This window comes from Typha latifolia, chromosome 8 (genome assembly GCF_019914945.1).
Source record: "Typha latifolia isolate L0001 chromosome 8, TyphaL0001v2, whole genome shotgun sequence".
Lineage (NCBI taxonomy): Eukaryota > Viridiplantae > Streptophyta > Magnoliopsida > Poales > Typhaceae > Typha > Typha latifolia.
The window spans coordinates 8,957,389-8,979,181 of NC_133093.1; the positions used below are offsets into that span (position 1 = coordinate 8,957,389).

Below are 21,793 nucleotides of genomic sequence, written 5' to 3' on the forward strand. Positions count from 1 at the left end.
GCTAACAGTTTTGCTTATCCAATTCGAAATCTATATCTTGAATTTATTCACCAAAACACATCCCAAGTTAAGTTTAACCCAATAACTCTTATAACATAATGGAATATAATATAGAAATACTATGTTAGCTATGAATCTAAAAATTAGTATTCTTAAACTTCCCTTATGATCCCCTTTTTGACTTTTTGTTTCTACCGTGATATCTATTATCATATTTTCTCCAGCAAATTCACTGTCCTTGTTTTTATTCTTCTTCATTTGGGTGAAATCTATAATTGTAGATATTCATATATACCTCAAAATTTCTTACATTTTTCGTGAAGCCAATAAAGTATCCAACTGACTTGTAAACTTAAAGCGGTTGTTTTAGTTACACCTAAAAGTGTGCCTACCATACCTCTCTTTTAAAATCACTCGTCTTTGATCTTAACGGGGCTGTTTGTAACCGTTAATGTTAATCAATGAAAGCTTTTTTATTTTTTAAAAAAGAGGGCTAATATCAAGTCCTTCTCATATATATATATATATAATTCCGGCGGCAAAAGCTGAACTACATAAAATTTAAATTTGGCGCCAAAACTCAAAAGTGGCACAAATATAAACCATTTCAAATTTCTCAGCAAATTAGACGAGGAAATGAAACCCAACCACTCGGATCTCAGGCCATTCGGCCAAACTACACTGAGGTGATTCCATCCCGTTTCTTGCTTCGTATATTTCTTTACCTTTTTTTTCTCTCATCTTTTATCTGTTTAAATTCGTTCTCCTATTTGTTCTTATACTTCCAGATTTCAAGATAAGCAACCGATACCTTCGAAACAATCCGTGTCTTTATCCGAGTTCTTTAATCGGAAGTTACCCAAAGCTTCTAACAAATCAATTAAGGTAACGATATCCTTCCGAGATCTCCCTTGCAATCTTTAATTAACATCGAACTCGGCAATTCCTCTCCTTTGCAGGAAAAGAAGGGCTCCTTCTCATCGATAGGTTTTGGTAGCAAAGATTGGAGGAGCGAGAAGGATAAAGTGGCTGGTAATTTAATTCTAAATGAAGCTATTTTTAAGCGATTCAATACCTCAGTGAAAGAAACCAACGACGTAGGGATTGAATCAGAAATCAGCGAAAGTTGTGAAGATTCAAGGAAAAGAAAGAACCCATTTGGGGTTTCTTCAGGTTTGTGTTGGATATTAGATTTGACGTCCATGAATTGTTTTATTCATACCAATTGTGCAATTTATCCTAGGAAAATTACCCTTCACACCCTACATTTTTATGAATTTACAATCCACATATTTATATTTTTGAGCTCTATGTTTTAGACTTGATTTTTAGAAAAATATCCTAATTTGTATCAATGGAAGAATTTCCCACTAGATTTTATAAAAGAGAAATTGTTTCAGAAAAAAAAAATTATAGTTAGTCCTATGAATTATTACTGTTTTCATGCACTCTCTAAATATTTTTTTTACGGCACTCCCTGACCTAAGAAAATTTTAGTTCAAATAGTTCATTTAAATTTTTTTTTTTTATCTTAGCTAAGGAATTTATATGAATATGTTTCTTAATTGACAACATTTAGATGGATAATAAAAAAAGTTTATAGATTGTATATAGAAAACTGTGATAGTTTAGAAAGACTATTTGGCTTGATATACAAATACGAATCACATGTCTCAAATTGAAAAATGTACTAGATTTTGTTTGCAAATTACCCCAAAATATTATGAAAAAAAAGGGTCGACAACATGGATCTGGAAACGTAACTACTGAAAAGACGTAAACTGTAGAATTGCTAAGTTGTAGGGTGTGAAATGTGATTTTCCTATTAATCTGTCATCGGTAAATGCTTGATAGTAATATTAATTTTCCTGTCAGGTGATCATGAGAGGCAAACAGCTCCTAAATATTTAGTAGTTCTCGGAGATGATCCAAAGCCAAGGCCAAAAAGGAGAGAAATGAGAATTACCAACAGGAGAGATAAGCCCCTATATAACCACTGTAATTAATCTGCCTATTTGGATTAACATGCAAATGTATCTTATGAAATGTCCTGAGTTATAATATGAAACTAAAACTTGGTTTCAGATGCAAATGGATGCGGGTGGTGGGAGTGTGAAAGAGAAGGAGTTGATAGTGAAGAAGTTGGTTGCAATGAAGTATGGGAAGGAATGGGATCTACAACCTTAGGAGGTTTGGAATGGCATTAATGGGCCATAATATGTTTATGAGTTGTTTTGATGATTCTATATGATTAGAAGTAACATTAGTAGACAATATGTTAACTATAATTAACTAACTAGTACTTTCTCTTTGTTGCATCATTTTTTTTTGTTAATTATAATTATGCTGAAAGAAATTACATATTATTGGTTTTACTTTCAATGCTGGTTGTTTCTTTTTTGGGGGGTAAATTACAAATCAGTCCTGATTATATCTGAAGTTAAGCTACCTATGACTTTTATTTGCATCACTTTGTTCTCTAATAGTCTGGATTGATGTAAAAGATTTGACTTGCTGTTAATAGAACTACCAAATTATTTCAGTACTTCTGTGTTATTAATCATCTGTTTGAATAGTTATAATTTTCTATTCATATTTTTAAGACAATTGACATATTTTATTCCATGATCAGATATTTGAAGCAAGGTAAATTGTGATTGGGAGATGATAGTTAAGATTTAAGATTTGTAATCTTATTTAAGAGAGAATAAAAAAAGAGAGAAAATATATTTTTTATTATAAATTTCAAGAATGAGGCATAATAAGTAAATTTAATGGAAAGAGATGAATAACGTTGACATTTTAATGTCCATTATGGTGACGAATATATCTTTGTTAAGTTTGGATGGAAAATATAGTATTTTTAATATTAGTCTAAGATCATCTGGGAGCAAAATGATATAAATAAAATTTAAAAGGGTAGTTTAATTTTACTCATATCTTATGAGGATAATTTCGTCTTCTCATATTAGTGTCGCTAATCATAGGAGATTGGGAGGTAATTTAGAATCTAGGTAACTTGCTAAACTTTCTTTTTATCAAAAAGAGGCGGTTTTTAATTAAGTTTCACGGGGTGAAGGACACCCTATGATGTCGAAGTATAAAAGTCATACTAGAGGATCTAAGTAAGACCCTCGGTTACATTCATATTTTATGTCTTCTAGAGTTACTGAGCCGGTCTGGGGCTTTGTTCGCTTCTCATGATATAGTCATCAATAATGGAGGATAACATCCAAGGAGCTAGGAGTTCACCTTTGATGACTTTGATGAACAGTTGGGAATTCGATTCAATTTCAAGATGCAGAGATACCCATTTGTCGAATTGCCCTCAATTTATCTTTATAAAATATTCTAATTTTATAAAGTTTAGTTCTGAATTTTAATCATATTATATCTTTTTTAATACATAGATATTTTATTAATTTACATATTTAACGTTTATTTAAGTCAAAATCAAGTTTAATTTAATTTAGGCTTTAATTAAGCTTAAAATTTGGGTTGAATTGATTAAGATTTGAAATTACTTATTGACTGATTCATTTAGGCTTGAGTCTTAGAATTAATTTGAAATTAGTTCGAATTAAATTTCAATTCAAATTTAATTATAAATTTAGACTTAAAATTATTTTCAATTCAAATTCGATCGGACTAAATTCGGTCAAGGATTACACTCCTACTCTCACATTTAGGTGAAGCAAGAGCCCTATTGCCCTTCTAAGGGCTCCACTATTTTTTGAAGTCCTTATTTCTCTCAGGTTGTTTGTAATATACACTTTTCTCCCCTCTTCCTGCCCTTTCTAATTTATGTTTCCTTCTGTCTGTCTATATATATATATATTTAAATATAAAAGAAAAATAAAGAAGCAGTTCATTAAAAAAAAAAAAAAGTTCCATATGATACTCTGTAACCACAAAGCAACAAACTGGTACATAGCAGCATAGAAAAGGATCCAAAATTACTTTGGAATCTCTGGCATATGCATCAATAATTAATAAATTCAGATCGACGAACTACGTTAGTAGGGCAATGCATGCATATGCCAGTATGATCTGATCAAGAAATTCTATGTACATGTCCCAAATGCAAGTATAAAACTTTTTTTTAATGCAATTTAGGTGGCTCGACTTGACTGGATCAATTGGTTTCCAAAGCTAGACGGCAAATATTTCCTCTCTCTCTCTCTCTCTCTCTCTCTCTCTCTCTCTCTCTCTCTCTCTCTATATATATATATATATATATATATTGAAACGGATTGGCATGAGAGATGAGGTCATTTGCCTCGGATTCGACAACCCTCCCTAGCTAGCATAGTGAACAGTTAGATGCCTTCTAATTATTGAGTGATGGGCTCCATTTAAGTAATTCTTACTAATATAAAAACATACACTTATATATATATATATATATATATATATATATATATATCATACATCATACTAATATATTAGTATACAATTATACTTGTAATATATATGTTTAATATAGATGAACTACAAAGCTAATGATGTTTAATATATTAGTTTTTGCCCCCCCAGCCCCCCAGGAAAGTAGATCCTCTATAACCATGAGTGCAGTAATTTCCTGCAGTTAGTCGTTGAAGTCTAATAATTTGAAATTTGCCTTAACAGTTGTACTTGATTTGGGTCAGACTGTTGGAAAATCCTGCTATAGGGGGCTGCTGAGCATCCTCGTAGATGATCCAACAGTAATTTGATAAATACACGTCCTTTTTCAAAGCGTTGTTGTTTTGTTGACAACGAGTTGTGCATGATCCTTCCAGCTCTGCTGTCCATTTGTCCCTTTCTATTCCATGCACGTATTTATAGGTACGCCAAAGCATCAACGCTTCCTCACCCAAAACCCTAACCCTACTCTCTCTCTCTCTCTCTCTAAGCTTCGTAGATGGAGAATAACCACTATTCCCTCTTCCTCTGCTCACTCTTGTTTCTCTCCCACTCTTACCTTTTTCTCGCACGTAGTCAACTCTTTCCCGTCGTCACCCAGTGTGGCGGCGCCGGCGATCGCGATATCTATATCGTTCACGTTAAGAAGCCAAACACCACCAAATTTCTCAACTTTCAAGACCATGAAAACTACTATAAATCCTTCCTCCCGTCACCCGCGGCCGCGGCCGCCACCGAAGACGAAGACCGTCGTTTGGTGTATTCCTACACCAACGCCATAAGTGGCTTTGCCGCCAGGCTTTCAGAAGACGAGGTGAAGGAGATGGAGTCGATGGAGGGATTCGTTCGCGCTCACCGTGACCGGGCGTTGAAGCTCCACACGACGCATTCGTCAGACTTCCTCGGGCTGCACTCCGACCACTGCTTCTGGAAGGACTCCGGCTTCGGCGAAGGGGTTATTATCGGAGTTCTCGACACCGGCGTTGCGCCTGCCCACCCTTCCTTCATGGACGCAAGTATGCCTATTCCACCACTAAAATGGAAAGGGATTTGTGACTTCGATGTGAATATTTGTAACAATAAGTTGATCGGGGCTAGAGGATTTAATAGTGGCTGCGGTGATTCACCCGTAGACCACGATGGCCACGGGACGCACATCGCCAGCACCGCCGCGGGTAGCTTCGTTGACGGCGCTGCCGTCCTTGGCCACGCTAAGGGCACGGCCGCCGGCTTGGCGCCTAGGGCTCATCTAGCTATTTATAAAGTTTGTTATGAGACGTGCCTTGGTAGTGATGTATTAGCCGGCATCGATCAAGCCATCGCCGACGGCGTGGACGTGCTTGTGACCGCCATCGGCGCGCGCGCTGACCCCTTCTACGACGACGAGATGGCGATCGGTACGCTCGCCGCAGTCTCCCACGGAATCTTCGTCAGCACGTCGGCCGGCAACGATGGGCCGCATGAGGGCTCGGTCGAAAACGATGCGCCGTGGCTGCTGACCGTCGGCGCGAGCACCATGGACAGGACGGTCCGGTCGACCGTCAGGCTCAGAGATGGACGGACGATCGATGGAGAGTCGGCGTACCAGCCAGACAATTTCCCGGCTATCCAGTTACCATTGGTCTATCCCGGCCTGACGGGGAACTCCCGAGCGAAGACGTGCGCCGACGGCTCTCTCGACGGGATCAACGTCCGGGGAAAGATAGTACTTTGCGAGACCGGCGGCGTGAACACGAGCATCGAGAAGGGGGCCGTCGTCAAGAAGGCCGGCGGCATCGCAATGATCCTAATGAACCGGCCGAGGGAGATGTCCACGCCGGAAACAAGAGCTCATATTATTCCAGCAGCTCATATAACCTATTCCGATGCCAATAAACTCAAGGCCTATGTGAAGTCCTCCTCCACTCCCACTGCGGGGATCCAATTCAAAGGTACCTTGTATGGTACTCCTCCGTCCCCCACCGTGGCCGCCTTCTCTGGAAGAGGTCCGAGCACCGTAAACAACGGCATCTTAAAGCCCGACGTCATCGGCCCCGGCGTCGACATCGTCGCCGCTTGGCCTTCCGGCAACAGCTCGCTCTCTTCATTCAACATGCTCTCCGGCACATCCATGTCCGCCGCCCACCTCGCCGGAGTCGCCGCACTCTTAAAGGCCTCGCACCCCGACTGGTCCCCCGCCGCTATAAAATCCGCGGTCATGACCTCCGCCGACACGCTTAACCGCAACGGCAACCTCATTGCTGACCAGGCGTCTGACGCTGCCGGCTACTACTCGACCGGCGCAGGGCACGTGAACCCGACGAAGGCTAACGATCCCGGCCTAATCTACGACATCGCTGCAGACGACTACGTCGCGTATTTATGCGGGTTAGGCTACACCGACCGACAAGTGACGGCGGTCGCCCGGAAGGAGGTCGAGTGTTCAACCCTCGCACCGATCGCCACCGAGGAGCTGAATTATCCGACTTTCATGGTGATGGTCGGGGCGGAGACGCAGAAGACAGTGAGGAGGACGGTGAAGAACGTCGGTGAGGCGAAGGCGGCATACTCGGTACACATCGATGCGCCGGCCGGCGTCGAGGTCAATGTATACCCGGATAAGCTCGAGTTCTCGGCAGTGAACCAGACGTTGGTGTATGACGTGTACTTCACTACGCATGATTCCGACGACAAGGTTGGCGTGGTGGCGGAAGGGCAACTGAGATGGATTTCTAACAAGCATGCTGTGAGGAGTCCCATTTCAGTGACCTTCATCTGAAATATGTATGTAGATATGTATCTTTGATTGAGTTTGTTTCATATCTTTGTTCATATGTTCTGGTGTTCGATGTTTGTACATTTGGATTGAGAAAGAAGCCTATGTTTAGGTTTCCTCTCGTGGTAAAGATAATAAGATCTACGAGTGACATTGTATATTATTTTATAAATTAATGCAATAAGAGAAAAATTAATGTCTTGTTATTAGTTTAGAGTACCGGGTATTCATTCCATGTCTCTATCCCTCCCTCTTTAATGCATTTAAATTTATGTTTAACATCTCTACTTTATCATCTCGCTTGATCTCGGTATTACACGGTACAGTGGTTAGTTATATTTTTATACTCTAACACTCCACCTAATTTGTTAGGAAGACATTTTAAGAGACCTAAAAAGTGGATATTATCTATATAGAAACAGTTATATATTTTTAAGATAAAAAAATGTGAATGGCTAACAACCCAAGTTGACTTAATTTAAATGAATAAATATTTTATATTTTAAATAATATATAATTTTAGATTCAAAATTAGGATTTTTGATTTGATACCATATTAACTCTCTAAAAACTTAAGTTGTTAGATAACGATAATTTTTATATTTTATGTTCTTTAGCATAATAGACAAAATTTAGCTACGTTGGTTAATAGGAAATTTTACTTAGTCAACTCTGATGTTAATTTTTTTTTTTGCATGCAATATTATGTATTTACAATAAGGGGGGCATTTAATTGCTAGAAAATACGATAAGAAATTAAGTAATCATTTTTAGAAGTTTTCAATCTTTGGTTACAAATAATAAATCAAAAAAGTTATTTCTTATCTACTAAAAGTAGCACAACTATCTCATTTTGACTTTCTTGATAGAAAAAATTACTTTATTAAACTATACTTTCTAACAACTAATGTACTAACGGTGATATTTTTATGGAACCAATGTTGATCAAGGGAAACAAATTCTCTGGGTAAGGAATTGAATGATCCATGGCACGTCTACTGACATGATTCTTGATTTTTTGACAAAGTAATCAGTTTGGTGGTTAATTATCAACTACAGCCTTCTCTTAATGAGTGTGATTTTTTCTTTTCTTTTTTTGTTATTTTTGTCCATCTGAAAGACAGGAGTTATTAGGTTTGAGAATTATAGAGATGTGAAGTTGAAATTATTCAAAAAAAAAAAAAAAAAAAAAAAAATATATATATATATATATATATATATATATATAACTTGCTTCTCACTTTGCTAATTGTCTGCAATACTGTACAATCTCATCTCGCTTTGCAGCCGATGACGGTAATACACGATGCTTAATTACAATTAAGAGATTTTGCAGTAAACTACTCTTCTATGACAATAATGCTTAGGCTTATGCAATTATCTCTTAATAAATTATATTTACTTTATTATTTATTTAAGAGCTTAAAGACTAATACAGAGACACTTAGGCCTCATAAATTATCTAGTCTAGGCTTCAAACTATATGCGTAGCTAAGCTATTATTCTGAATTAAACATTGTCGAGCTACCCCTGTAAACTATCGCATCACTGAGCCGATAAACTTAGCCACAATAATTACTTATGGTTAGAGTTGAGCATGCAACCTCTTTAATCGAAGAGATACCTACAAATTTTAGCAAATTAAATTGGTTAATAACAGTGCACATAATCCTTGTGTGCGAAGGACATCTATATTTTTAAGACTAGTAAATCAAATTAGTACATGGTCCCAATGCAAACAATCAAATTAGAGGCGATCACGGAGGTTTGGATGAATAAGTGGTCCATAGTTTGAAACCATCTCCGAACAATATACAAAAGGTAGGCCCTTAGAAACCCTTTTTGTAACCTATTGCTATGAGTGAGCTAAAGAGGAGAAAAACTTGATCACATGCATGAAATTATTTTGTTGTATTAATTTCTTAATTACTGACTTCTAATGGACATCCTTTAATTTACACAATTAATATAGATAAGTTACGGTCTTATAACATCACAAATACATATACCATCACAAACATATAAAAGCATAATTTACGTTTCACAAAAAATATTTCCCTGTACTTATTATAAATACTACTAAGCATATTATAATTCTATAGCATGCATTATAATATTCTCACATAGATGTAACGATGCAAAATGTGACAACAATACATCACCATAAATTATCATTTGTCAAGATAGGATAACTCATACGGTCATCTCATATTTCCTTATCCCACTCCCACCTAAAAATGGAGATAAAAATAAAGTGAGAAACATAATTTAATTATCACCTTTTTTTCTTAATTACTTCGGAGAGTTAACACCCGTTTGTTAATATATTTTTGAGATAAAGGAGCTCACGAAAATAAACCTTTTATCTCACACAACCAAACAACGAACCACTGTGGGGAGGTTAGCTATAAGCTTTTCAAATACTTAAAGACAAACTAAACACGACTTGAAAGAGTGGGCATTAAGCAAGGTCATGCACAACATTCAATGACAAATTTTTTTTTTTTTTTTGCATGTATACCCTTCCAAATTTCTTATTTACTAAAGTTGATATTTGTAGGTATATCTCTTTATATATATATATATATATATAATTTGTATAGATACTTATCTGATTACTTTTTAAATTAAGTCTCAAATAAAAATAAAAAAAAAATTAATTTAGGAAAATTTTAAACAAATAGAATAAGGATAGTTTCATCTTTTTGTATCTTAATGACTAATTAAGGGATATCCATATAAAAAATAAGAGTTTTAAAAAGTATATATATTAAAAAACCGTGTGTTCTAAAATATATATGTGTAACTATCAGATTTAAAAAGACATGCAAGTAAATATGAGATTTTTTAGAGGGTATGTATGCAAATGAAACCCCTAAGATATTCCCAGCACTTGCTTCATAAGTTCTTGCAAATATAATGCCAGACTTCATTGATTGCTGAGAAAGGTCAGTTACTGTCGTATAAATTAATTGGTCATTTATGTCTTAAAAGGTCCATACATTAATATATATGGTCAGTATGATGACATTTATTGCAATTTAATTAAGTTCCAACTGCCATTATGAGAGGCCCATGCATAGTAAATGAGGTAGAGTTCTTGACGCCACCTTATATGGTTTATTTATATTAAATTTATCAGTGTTTTATATAAAGTTAGCACTTTATTTCCTATTAATAATATATGTGAAGAATGAGGAGTTTAATTTCTTCTATTATCTTTATTGGCTAATTAGATAACTAAAGGGGTTCATCATATTACGTACAACCAGATAAATTAGAGAAAAATACTAAATAAGATGCTTTTCGTGCTCTCCTTACATATTGGTGTTATACTTGTATATAATGCTCATATGAAGCTCTTATGAAATCATCTAAAATGTTGAAAAAATTAGTGTTTTAATTTGATAAGGTCGGTGTTTTTATACAGTACTGGTGCGATGGTGATTGACATGTTATCTTTTTGGATACGTAAGTTTGTGAAGAGACCCAGTTTGATTAAAGACTCAATAATGGGGTGGTCCAAACAGTACGAGGGTATGAGCCATCAGGCCTCGAAACTGTGCAAGTTTCTTATCTATAGTACAGCTTAATAAATTTCTATGGTAGTTGAGGTGGATGCTTTCATTAATGATGGCAAAGTTTAATCCACAACTTTGGAACTGAAACTTTGTGTTGTTTTTAACCATTGTTTATCATCCAGTTGTTTGGTTTCTGGTATCAGATGCAATGGGATTGCATCATCAGAAGTCTGATTCACCAGTACATTACTAGATCACTAAACAGAAACCCTCCTATTGCATCATTTAATTCTTCTCCTCAACTGTGTGTCCTTCAATGCATCGAAGAGGATCTGAACAGTTTGAAAAGACTAAAGCAAGCTGGGATCAGAATAGTCTCTTCAAAATGGCTATGCTTTTTTTTATAAATTTATTAGGGAAATAGATAAATTTTCAAACTTTTCAGATTATTTGGTTATATAGCTTTTGATAAAAATGATTTGCGCTTAAGATTCATAACAATTTTGGAAAAAAAAAATAACCTAGAGAAGAATCACAGACTTTGGTAGTCTTAGATTATTAAAAATAAAACTAAAACTTTTAAAGTAATCGATGATTTAATATAGTATCAGAGCAAGTATCCTAAATTTTAATTTTATAAAACTCTCATATCATTTTTAGTAACCTAAAGGGAGAGTTGAATCCTACCTGTGACGAAGAGTTATGAGTTTGATTTTCGTTTAAACATTGGAATTAAAATTTAGTAAACTTTTCACTGATACATTATACGAATAAGATTAATTTTTCTCTAATATATGATTAACACACAGACTCACTGTCCATAAAAAAAAAATTAGAAAGAAATCTTAGAGTTGCAGCAAGGATATGAAGTGGGTGACAGGACCACAACAGCAGTCGCGGTGCAGCAAGCCTTTTCAAGGACAAAGAGTTACTAGTCAGAGTTTGTTGAAGTGTCCAATGTGATGATTAGAAAAACTAAATAGTGTTTTCTCTGAATTCCACTGGCATTTGAGGACCACTTCTGCAGCAACAAAAGGGATATCACAGCATTGATACTACTAGAATACACCCATTTCTAAATTGAACTCTTATAATAATCGTTCCACTCTTCCCAATTTTTAGCTACAGAGGGATGAATACAACTTACAAGGACATCAAACACTGGACACTTGTGACTCATAATACCATGTTTATTCTTTATCTAAACACTTGAACGAAGTAAAAAGTTTACTCCCTAGCAGCTAGGTGATGGTCCTTGGCCTTCAGAGACTCTGCAATCCCTTTGGAGAGGCAGTAGGCAGTGGATTGAATGGTAATCATGGGATTAACTCCAACTGCAGTTGGCAAGACACTGGCATCACACACAAACAACCCCTCTGCCTCCCAGCTCTCACCCTTGTCATCCACTGCACCCTCGCGCTCATTTACTGCCATCCTGCAGCTGCCCATCTGATGAGCAGAGCAGTACATCCCCCAGAGCTCGCTCCTCTCAAATGGACCTCCGAACGCGGTCACACCGTCCAAGAACTCCTCCAAGTCTTCCTCCTTGATCCCCCCCTTGCATGCCATCCTCTGCCCGTCGCTCCGGTGGGTCCCGACCTCCGTCGCGCCGGCCGCGACCAGGATTCTCAGCGCACGTCGCAAGCCGTGGCGTAAGTCCTCCCCGTCGGACGCGTCCACGCGGTACTTGATCTTCCCCTCGGCTTCCACCGCACCGGAGCCGCGGTCTCTGACCAGGACTAGCAGATGCGCGGTGCGCGCGAACTTGAGCATCCGGTCCTTCATCTCTCGCCCCGACGTCCACGGGATCACTGTGGAGAACGCCCCGGGGCCGATCTCCGGCGTCTCTATGATGGCTCGAGTTCTTGTGTTCAGGTCATCGGAGTCCTTGACCTTGTGTAGCGATGTGATGATGCCTCCCTCGAAGGACTTCCCTTTGAGGTGCGGAATGGAATCCGGGAAGTGGCCCCATGCAATAGCTACTGGGTGCAGGTGGAGGTTCTTGCCTATGTTTGGATTGGTGAGTCCACTAGATTTCATCAAGGGAGGTGTCAAGAGAGACCCACAAGCCGAAATGCTTGCTTTAGCTTCGAACTTTATTCTTCTTCTGATTCCATCGTTCAAAGAACCCGCTATCAATCCTACGCATCTCTTCTTCTTATTATTATCCTTCCTTCTTGACTCGTTTTTTTCAAATATGAACTTCTCAGCCTTGCACCCTGTTAAAATCACGGCGCCATTGTTGACGGCGTCGACGAGCCAAGTAGTATCGGTGCCGCGCTTTTCTCCGATCCTGCAACCGTAGCCGCAGGAGCCGCAGAAATGGTTCTCCGATGTGTTTCTAGACACAAACTCCACTGGAAGTCCGAGTTCTTGACACCCTTTTCTCAGGACTTTGTTCTGCAATCCTTCCTCTGTGCACTTACTCGTCACCCCGAGCCTCTTCCAGACCTCATCCATGGCATGAAGGTACGCTGAACTCCCGAAAAGAGGAAGTTTCTCGTTAGCCCATTCATTGAGGACATGGTCTGGTGTCTTGATGCAAGCTGACCAGTTCACCGCAGAGCCGCCGCCCACCGTAGATCCGGCTAAGAGCAACACCGTCCCGTTGGTGGTGCCCAGAAGTCCACCGCCCTCGTACTGTTGCTCAAGGGATGGACCTTCCATGGAGGTGTAGTCTTTGGATGTGAAGTAATTCCCCTTCTCCACGACAACGACCTTGAGGCCAGAGCTCGCGAGAACTGCGGCCGTAACTCCGCCACCGCAGCCAGACCCTACTATGACAACATCACATTGAATCTTGTAGAGATTCTCTTTTGCGTCTAGTGTCACTCTGAGGCCTTTGTCTTTAAGGGACTGGAGGATAGATGCGTCATTTTGATCCATTGTTTCTATGATTCCCTTATCTAGAGGCCTCTCTGTTTCATTGCTGACTGGTTCTTCTTCATCGTTGGGTAGGCTATATCCAATAGCTCTCCATGATGGGTTCTCTGAGATCTCATTGGTCTGTGGGTATCAATCAAGTTAAATAAAAAATCCAGCATCTTATTTACTATGAGTAATCAACATTGTGCACTTCTCAGTAGATTAAAAAAAGAAAAAGAAAGAGAGTGAGAATTTAAATTTCCATATGAGGGGCAAGTTGAACAATTTACCCTTGAGAAGAAGACAAAGAAGGTGAACATCTTCACTACAATGAAGACAATCCTCAGAGGAAAAAAGAACTTCCCTCTGCTCCATCTTCTCAAGACCTCCTCCCTCTTCTCCATTGGCATATCCGGGAAACTGCTTATGAATGGGAATCTTTTCTTCATGCAAAGGGTGCCGCAAAGGAGAAGTGTTCCTGGTTTCGTTGCTAGGAGGCTTAGAATTATACTGATAAGAAAAATAACCTCTTTTAAGCATCTCTTCACCATGAGCTCTGCAACCTGTTAAAAATTTCCAATGCTGTGAATTATTTTGAAACAAAATTTTGAATTATTTGAGCAATGATGGTAGCCATGAATCACAAGAGAGATAGAATTGGACTCAAGAAAGAATTATATACAAGAAGAAACACACAGAGGAGACTTTAGAAAAGAAAAGTACACAGAAAGCAATGCACATTCCATAACAAAAGAGAAAAACACCTCATCTGGCAGAGGGTAATCAGATCCAGAAGCGAAAAAGAATTCCTGAATGCTGTTGCTTTCTGGGTCACCGCTCCCACTGCTTGGGAGAGAAGGTATGAAGGTTTCACACATAGCAGACAGTGCTTGGAACTGGGAAGCAGAGAAGCCATGGCTGTAACCTCCCTTCTCTGTCTTCCTTTCTCCTCTTAGCAGAGGGTGGCCTTGTCTTCTCTTCCCCTCCTCTCCTACCATTATTCAATGAGAAGGACGCAGCTTTCTAGAGTCCAAAGGTTAAATGCGAACAGGGAGAGAGGAGTGCTTTTATAAAGAGTTTTAGGAGACGTCGGTAGAATGTCTATAATAGGTATCATATGAATGGGCAAGAAGCATTTAAGATTGTTATGACGATTGTGGAAGACTGACAGGAAGACGGAGGTCTTGATCAAAAAATGAAAAAGAAAAGCAAGATAGAAGCAGAGAGAAGCTGGGATATATACAATTTTTTATTGACAAAGTTGAGTCGGACTTTGACTGTACTGAGGTCAATTTGACTGTACTAAGTTATCTCTTGTATTTTTATTTCTTTATCTCTATAATTTTATTCCTTAAATAGGCCCTCTTTACTTCCTTATCTCTAAGACGAGACAAATATGCTAAACCATAAGACACGGTGGGTTAAAGGGTAATAATTAAAATAATAAAAGTAATAAATAAAATTATAAAATTATAAATAAGAAAAAGAGGTGCACACGTTAGTGAAGATACGAGATGGATTAGAATATGATTTCTAAGTCAACTCTCATTTAGTTCAGTCGAAAGATAAGACAAAATAGAAATTAAAAAAAAAAAAATTGATGCCCATAAGAAAAGTTGAAATAATCACACGTGGTTAAATGCTTTGGTTATTCAAGAAAATTTTTGTTGTATTCTATTTAAGAAATAATTTTAGTTATGTTAACACTAAAATATCATTACAAATAGAGAGGCGTTTTTGTCCCCTTATCTTTTTTTATTAATTGTATTAGGAGTAGTTTAGGAGGTATAAATATACCAAAAATAATCTAAGAGGTATATGTGTGAAAATGAGTAATAATTCTAGTATTCTAACTATTGTAATGGCTAGATAAGTATAATCTTCATAACAATTTATATTATTTTGGTATATTAGAATAATGGAGAAACCACTTGATATAATTATTAATTTCTTTCTCCACGGTTGAGATATTGACAAATAATTTAATAAGAACTATTAAATTTTTTTCTCCTAATTGAACGGTTGAAATTAAATGATACTAAATAAAATTAGATGAAAGTATCGGTCATATGAACTGAAAGTACTAGTCACTTCTCTAAATTGTAAGGGTAACTTAGTCATATTTTATTTCTCTCTTAGCTATCTATTTTTTTTTATAAAAGATAAAATAATAATAAATTGGTAAAAGTTGACACTCTTATTATTAAGGAAACGATTATAAGGATAAGCAATAAGAAAATACTTAAATTTTAATTTTTTATCAATTAATCTAATTATATATATATAATGTCTTATATACTCTTTAATTTATTAATAGATAAAAATTATTTTAAAAAAGAATCATTGCTCTAAAAATAAATTCTTTATTATAGGACTGTTTTCACAGTTTCAAAAGTTAAGAGAGAAACTTTTATTTAAATCACTCCATTCTTACTTTAATAGGAATGCTTTGACAGTTTCACCAATCAAGCTCTCTTCTTCATGGATTCTGCAATCCCTTTGGAGAGGCAGTAAGCAGTGGATTGGATGGTGATCATGGGATTGACTCCAAGTGCAGTTGGCAAGACACTGGCATCACACACAAACAACCCTTCTGCCTCCCAGCTCTCACCCTTGTCATCCACTGCACCCTCGCTTTCATTTGCTGCCATCCGGCAGCTGCCCATCTGATGAGCAGAGCAATACATCCCCCAGAGCTCGCTCCTAGATAGCGGCCCTCCCTCAATGGTCATTCCGTCCAAGAACGTCTCCAAATCCTCTTCTTTAATCCCCTCGCATTTTATTTGCGGCCCGTCGCTCCGGTGAGTCCCCACCTCCACCGCGCCGGCCGCGACCAGAATCCGCAATGTCAGCCGCAGTCCTTCCCTTAAGTTCTCCTTGTCGGACGGGTCCATTTGGTAGTTGATTCTCCCATCGGCTTCCACTGTCCCCGAACCATGATCTCTTACCAGCGCAAAGAGATGCGCGGTTCGTGGGTATTTGAGCATCCTCTCTTTCATTTCACGTCCAGATATCCACCGGAACAGGGTGGAGTACAGCGCAGGACCAACGGCCGGCGCCTCTATGATTGCTCTGGAGCTTGAGTTTGAGTCCTCTGAAGCCTTAAGTTTGTGAACTGATGTGATGATCCCTCCCTCAAATGTGAACCCTTTGAGGTCCGGTATGGAGCCCGGGAAGTAGCCCCATGCAAGGACTACTGGGTGCAGGTGGAGGTTCTTGCCTATGTTTGCATTGGTGAGTCCACTAGATTTCATCAATGGGGGTGTTAAGAGAGACCCACAAGCCGAAATGGCGACTTTAGCTTCAAACTTTAGTTTTCTTGTGATCATATGATTCAAAGAAAAAGCAATCAATCCTTTGCACTTCTTCTTCTTCTTCTTCTTTCCTGGGTCATTATCTTCGAATATGAACTTCTCGGCCTTGCATCCTGTTAGAATCACGGCGCCATTGCTAACGGCGTCGACGAGCCAAGTAGTATCGGTACCGCGTTTTTCTCCGGTTCTGCAACCGTATGTGCAGGTGGCGCAGAAGTGGTTCTCCGGCGTGTTTCTCGACACGGCCTCCACTCGAAGCCCGAGTTCTTGACAGCCTTTGCGGAGGACTTTGTTCTGAAATCCTTCTTCGGTGCATGTACTTGTCACTCCAAGTCTCTCCCAGACCGCGTCCATCGCATGTAGATACTCCGAGCTCCCGAAAAGAGGAAGTTGATGCTCTTTGGCCCATTCATTGAGGACGTAGTCTGGTGTCCTAAAGCAAGCTGCCCAGTTCACCGCAGAGCCGCCGCCGACTGATGATCCAGCGAAGAGCATCATCTTCGCGTCGGTGGAGCTAAGAAGTCCACCGGCCTCGAATAGTTGCTCTATGGATGGACCTTCTACGGAAGTGTAATCTTTGAATGTGAAGTAGTTTCCCTTCTCGATGACCACAACCTTGTGGCCGGCGCTTGCAAGCACCGCAGCGGCAACTCCGCCGCCGCATCCAGAGCCTACTATGACTGCATCACATTGAATCTTGTAGAGGTTCTCTTTTAGGTCTAATGTCACTCTTAGGCCTTTGTCTGCAAGTGACTGGAGAAAAGATGTCTCATTTTGACTCATTGTTTCTATGATTCCCTTATCTAGAGGCCTCTCTGTTTTATTGCCTACTGGTACTTCTTCATCATTGGGTAGGCTATATCCAATTGCTTTCCATGATGGGTTCTCTGAGCTCTCGTCAGTCTGTAGATAAGAAGTTAAAAGCATCCATGTTCATACTTACATTATGAATTCCAGTTTCTCTCTATTTATCAATCACATTCCAGAATAAATACATAAATAAATAAATAATGTCTTGTTGGATTTGATTTCAAGGATATTTTCTAAACTGGTTTGGTAATTAAATATTTGTTTATTATTTTCATATCTAATCATATTTACTCTTCAAAAAAATTAAAACTAAAAAATAAGAGTAGCAAATTGAGTTCGGAGCTTAATCTAATCTTGTTTGCTTTAAGTTTAGAAGCCCTTAAACTGATTTAGGGACCTTTTAACTTATTGAGTAATTAAACATTCTTTTATTTTTATTTTCATATATCTAATTAAATTTATTTTTTTAAAAAAAATTGATAAAAAATAAAACTAAATAATTGAGTTCCGTAATTAACCTCAAACCAAACCAAACAGTACTACTCAAAAAAGTCAGTCAAACAGTGAGAAAATGGAGTACAATTATATGTTGAACAGTACTATCCAAAAAAGGCGACCACAACTATTCCATCTTGTTGTTGATTCATATAGTAAATTTGCACAAATCGCACAAAAATAGTTCTTTCTAGGCTTACTAACTCTCCCAAGAAGCCTCAAAATTTAAATACTTTTCATAGTCTATATCATATTATACCAAATCCAATCTACTGAGTGCCAGCTAATGTATAGTAGTAAATATCCCAAGAAAGAGATTTTCACTTATATCTCTGAGCATCCAAAAGAATTTAATTACCATTGAGTAGAAGACATAGAGGGTGAGAACTTTCAATGTAACAAAAACCATCCTCAGAGGAAAGAAGAACTTCTCCCTGTTCCACCTCTTCAAGACCTCCTCCCTCTTCTCCACCGGCATATCAGAAAACTTGCTTATAAACGGAAATCCATGGCGTAAACAAACGGATCCACAAAGGAGAAGTGTTCCAAGCCTGGTGGATAGGAGCCATAGAGCCAACCTGACAATAAACACAGCCTCCCTGAGGAACCTCTTGACCATGAGCTCTGCCACCTATGCAAAAAAATTGTACCATTTTACTAACAACAAAGTCCTATGTTCCAAAGGACAAGGGTAAATCTCCGATATTAGAAGAAACTAGCAGCAAAAGAAGCACACAGAAAAAGTTATAAGAAAAAACCTCATCTGGGACAGGGGGGTGAGACCCAGAAGCCAAGTAGAAGGCTCTAAGGCTATTGCTTTCTGGGTCATCTTTCCCAGTTCTTGGGAGTGGGAGTGAGAGTGACGGTATGAAGGCTTCACAGATAGCTGAGAGCGCTTGTAACTGAGAAGAAGATAACCCATGTCTGTAACTTTCCTTCTCCCTCCTCTTCCCTCCTCTCAGGAGAGGGTGGCCTTCTCTTCTTCTCCTTACCTGCTCCTTTTCCATTTCTCAAATTAATGCAGACCTTCCTGAGTTGAGAGAGGAGTTTGGTTTTGAATGGATTACCGAATATATATTTAATAAGGATTACGTACCCATTTTCTTTGAGTGGATAACAGAAAGAGTATCTGTACAATAGTAATATATCAATCTCTTCTAGTTTATCTGATGATGTGGATAAATTGGAGAGCCATATAATGTTATAATTGGATAAGCTAAGGTAGATGTCATATTGCGACTGGATAAAATTTAAAGTTTTATCATCTTATTATCAAAATATTTTTAGAATATAAAATTTAAAAATTGTCGTTGTCTAGAAAACGTAGATTTTTAAAATAATAGGTGATTTTACTTTAATATTAAAAAGCTCACAAAATAAAAAAGAGTATTAGAATATAAAATATAAAATATAATACTTTTTTAATAGGTTAAGTTTAGATAATTAGTTATTTATTAGAACTAATATTCTTGACGGTATGCGTGTTATTTTTATTGAGAAAAGAAATTCACACGAGTAAGCTATGTATATTAGGATAAAACACTAAATTTTGCGTCTTAGATGTGAGGTGGCGGATGGCGACTGACTTGGAAGTCATTATTGGGCACAACTGATAGGGTTGTAGTAGCCGTCCATGTCCACGTCGATTACTACACCTGTCACGGTTCACATTATTTACATGGACATTTAAGTGATAATTGTTATGCTGGTTGTATTAATATTTAAATTTTCGAATGGACTACTTTGGCGAAACCTGGCCCACAACAATATAGAGTTGTTTACCAAAATCGGTCTATTTTTTTTAAAATTTATTTATCAAAATGAATCATCTTTAAACTTAAATACTAAAATAGGTTTATTTTACCGTAGCTCTAATACCATCTCCCTGCTATAAAGCTCCAAATATACAGCCAAGAGCCCTTTGTACTCTAATAAACCTGCTCTGTATTTATTAAAGAAGTAATATAATATAATATATATGTATATTATCTATATGTTCTTTTAGTTTTTTATATAAAATATATGGTTAGAAAACTCTCATTTAGATTTTTAAAATCAGACTAATATCTACTAGTTTCAAAAGTAATTTTAAATTACTATTTTTTAATTAAATATATCAAAATTATATTAACACGAAAAAACATCGAAATAAGTATTATATGTCATTATTAAAAATATCAAAATTGTATTACACAGAATAAGCAAAAATAAAAAATAATAATAGAAATAATAAATATTTAATAGTCTAGTAAATCATCTCCATAGTTACGATTTCAATAATTCATTGCTTGACATAAAAAGATCCAGAATAGAAATGCTCAAAACTCATTTTGAGCTTCGAAATACATTGAACACTTACAATAAAGGCACAAGAGTAAAAGAATATAATTTTAATATAATTTTTATTTGATGTATTTCATGTCTAATATTTTTAAATATCTAATATATTTCATATTTAATATATTTTAATATTTAGTATTTATATTTGAAAATAATTTTGAGTTATTACCCAAATAATTTTAGGACATATCGATCTTAAATAATAAAAATTATTATGTAATTTAAAATTTAAAATTTAAAATTAACTTAAAATTAATTTAATATTAGATTCATTTTAAAGGTCTCCTTGAGATATTTCTAACAGTATTATTTTTATTAAAAAATCAATTAATAAAACTAACTATATATTTAGTTTAATTAATTAAATTATTTAATAAATGATACATATGAAATTAAAATTATTAGATTAAGTATTTTATTACATCTTGATCCGATTCGTAGCACTGGGTTTGAGATCTATGGGTGGAAGATTCCTAGGTAGGTGATGATGGAGTAGAGGCGATGGAGGTGACTCGACAATCAATAATAGTGGTGGTGGTTTTGCGGATGGGGATAGATGGTTGAAGGCTATGATTGGATCAAAAAGTTTAAATTAAATTTAACTAAACCTGTCATCTTATCTGCTAGAATTAACCATTCGTTTTGCCGCAGATAGATTCCCAATCTGGAAAAATTATGAATAACAAAGTTGTAGATCTAGAGATTAGAGATCTTATCCAACTAGTTTGATATTATTCAGATATCTGTAGAATATTTTGCGAATATTTTTTTGTGGAGAGTTGGATTTAGCTAATTAAATAAAATTTTAACTTATTAACGTTCTAACTAAACTAAATAACTAAATAAGATAATTAGCCTCAATTCATTAATCCAATGTCTTTGGAGGTGATCCAATCTAGTCCAAATCACATTATATTTAAATGATAAAATTAAAATTTTTAAAAAATATGCAATAATATGGAGTCTGACTCCAAATTTTTTAGCAGAGGGACACGGTAGTTAGCTCTAAATTTGGAGCTAGCAATGGAGCTCTGAGATGCTCCAACAATAGTACAAATAAAAAATAATCATATAAATATGTTTGCAGCTTTTTTTCATAAACAATAGTACAAATGAGTATACTCTTGTGAGGTCGAGCCAAAATAATAAAATTAAAATAATAATTCTACCTAGATCTTTTAAATATAATTTATTTTCACATATTCTCAAAACTGTACACAGACTCTATAAATAATTAAAAACCTCTCAAATCTCTCGTTTTTTTATTACTTTGTACGTCCATAATTAAA

The 21,793-nt window shown here is 36.8% G+C and overlaps 4 protein-coding genes across 4 annotated transcripts; 2 read left to right on the forward strand and 2 right to left on the reverse strand.

Annotated features, from left to right (window-relative positions):
• Positions 1–625: 625 nt before the first annotated feature.
• LOC140794075 (uncharacterized) lies at positions 626–2,382 on the forward strand. Its single transcript, XM_073145914.1, has 5 exons — positions 626–686; positions 789–885; positions 960–1,173; positions 1,876–1,998; positions 2,086–2,382. The coding sequence occupies exons 1-5, from the start codon at positions 637–639 to the stop codon at positions 2,205–2,207; spliced, it is 606 nt and encodes a 201-aa protein (XP_073002015.1). The 5' UTR covers positions 626–636; the 3' UTR covers positions 2,208–2,382.
• A 2,521-nt stretch (positions 2,383–4,903) lies between these two features.
• LOC140794353 (subtilisin-like protease) lies at positions 4,904–7,162 on the forward strand. Its single transcript, XM_073146366.1, has one exon. It carries the CDS (start codon positions 4,904–4,906, stop codon positions 7,160–7,162), a length of 2,259 nt encoding a protein of 752 aa, XP_073002467.1.
• A 4,590-nt stretch (positions 7,163–11,752) lies between these two features.
• Positions 11,753–14,661, reverse strand: LOC140794093 (long-chain-alcohol oxidase FAO2-like). Its single transcript, XM_073145956.1, has 3 exons — positions 14,310–14,661; positions 13,836–14,108; positions 11,753–13,686 (listed from the first exon to the last, which is right to left on the reverse strand). Exons 1-3 carry the CDS (start codon positions 14,541–14,543, stop codon positions 11,908–11,910), a joined length of 2,286 nt encoding a protein of 761 aa, XP_073002057.1. The 5' UTR covers positions 14,544–14,661; the 3' UTR covers positions 11,753–11,907.
• A 1,227-nt stretch (positions 14,662–15,888) lies between these two features.
• On the reverse strand, positions 15,889–19,332 carry LOC140793724 (long-chain-alcohol oxidase FAO2-like). The gene is made up of 3 exons (XM_073145397.1): positions 18,923–19,332; positions 18,523–18,795; positions 15,889–17,762 (listed from the first exon to the last, which is right to left on the reverse strand). Exons 1-3 carry the CDS (start codon positions 19,169–19,171, stop codon positions 16,011–16,013), a joined length of 2,274 nt encoding a protein of 757 aa, XP_073001498.1. The 5' UTR covers positions 19,172–19,332; the 3' UTR covers positions 15,889–16,010.
• Positions 19,333–21,793: the final 2,461 nt, after the last annotated feature.

What these genes read in the sequence shown, in the direction of transcription:
- LOC140794075 (XM_073145914.1), top strand. Translation starts at nt 637, where the DNA reads ATGAAACCCAACCACTCGGATCTCAGGCCATTCGGCCAAACTACACTG. An exon ending in TTCGGCCAAACTACACTGAG is followed by an intron (nt 687 to 788) that starts GTGATTCCATCC and finishes TTATACTTCCAG; the next exon opens with ATTTCAAGATAAGCAACCGA. An exon ending in TAAGCCCCTATATAACCACT is followed by an intron (nt 1,999 to 2,085) that starts GTAATTAATCTG and finishes ACTTGGTTTCAG; the next exon opens with ATGCAAATGGATGCGGGTGG.
- LOC140794353 (XM_073146366.1), top strand. Translation starts at nt 4,904, where the DNA reads ATGGAGAATAACCACTATTCCCTCTTCCTCTGCTCACTCTTGTTTCTC.
- LOC140794093 (XM_073145956.1), bottom strand. Translation starts at nt 14,543, where the DNA reads ATGGTAGGAGAGGAGGGGAAGAGAAGACAAGGCCACCCTCTGCTAAGA. An exon ending in ATTACCCTCTGCCAGATGAG is followed by an intron (nt 14,109 to 14,309) that starts GTGTTTTTCTCT and finishes AATTTTTAACAG; the next exon opens with GTTGCAGAGCTCATGGTGAA. An exon ending in TCTTTGTCTTCTTCTCAAGG is followed by an intron (nt 13,687 to 13,835) that starts GTAAATTGTTCA and finishes TGATACCCACAG; the next exon opens with ACCAATGAGATCTCAGAGAA.
- LOC140793724 (XM_073145397.1), bottom strand. Translation starts at nt 19,171, where the DNA reads ATGGAAAAGGAGCAGGTAAGGAGAAGAAGAGAAGGCCACCCTCTCCTG. An exon ending in ACCCCCCTGTCCCAGATGAG is followed by an intron (nt 18,796 to 18,922) that starts GTTTTTTCTTAT and finishes TTTTTTGCATAG; the next exon opens with GTGGCAGAGCTCATGGTCAA. An exon ending in TCTATGTCTTCTACTCAATG is followed by an intron (nt 17,763 to 18,522) that starts GTAATTAAATTC and finishes TCTTATCTACAG; the next exon opens with ACTGACGAGAGCTCAGAGAA.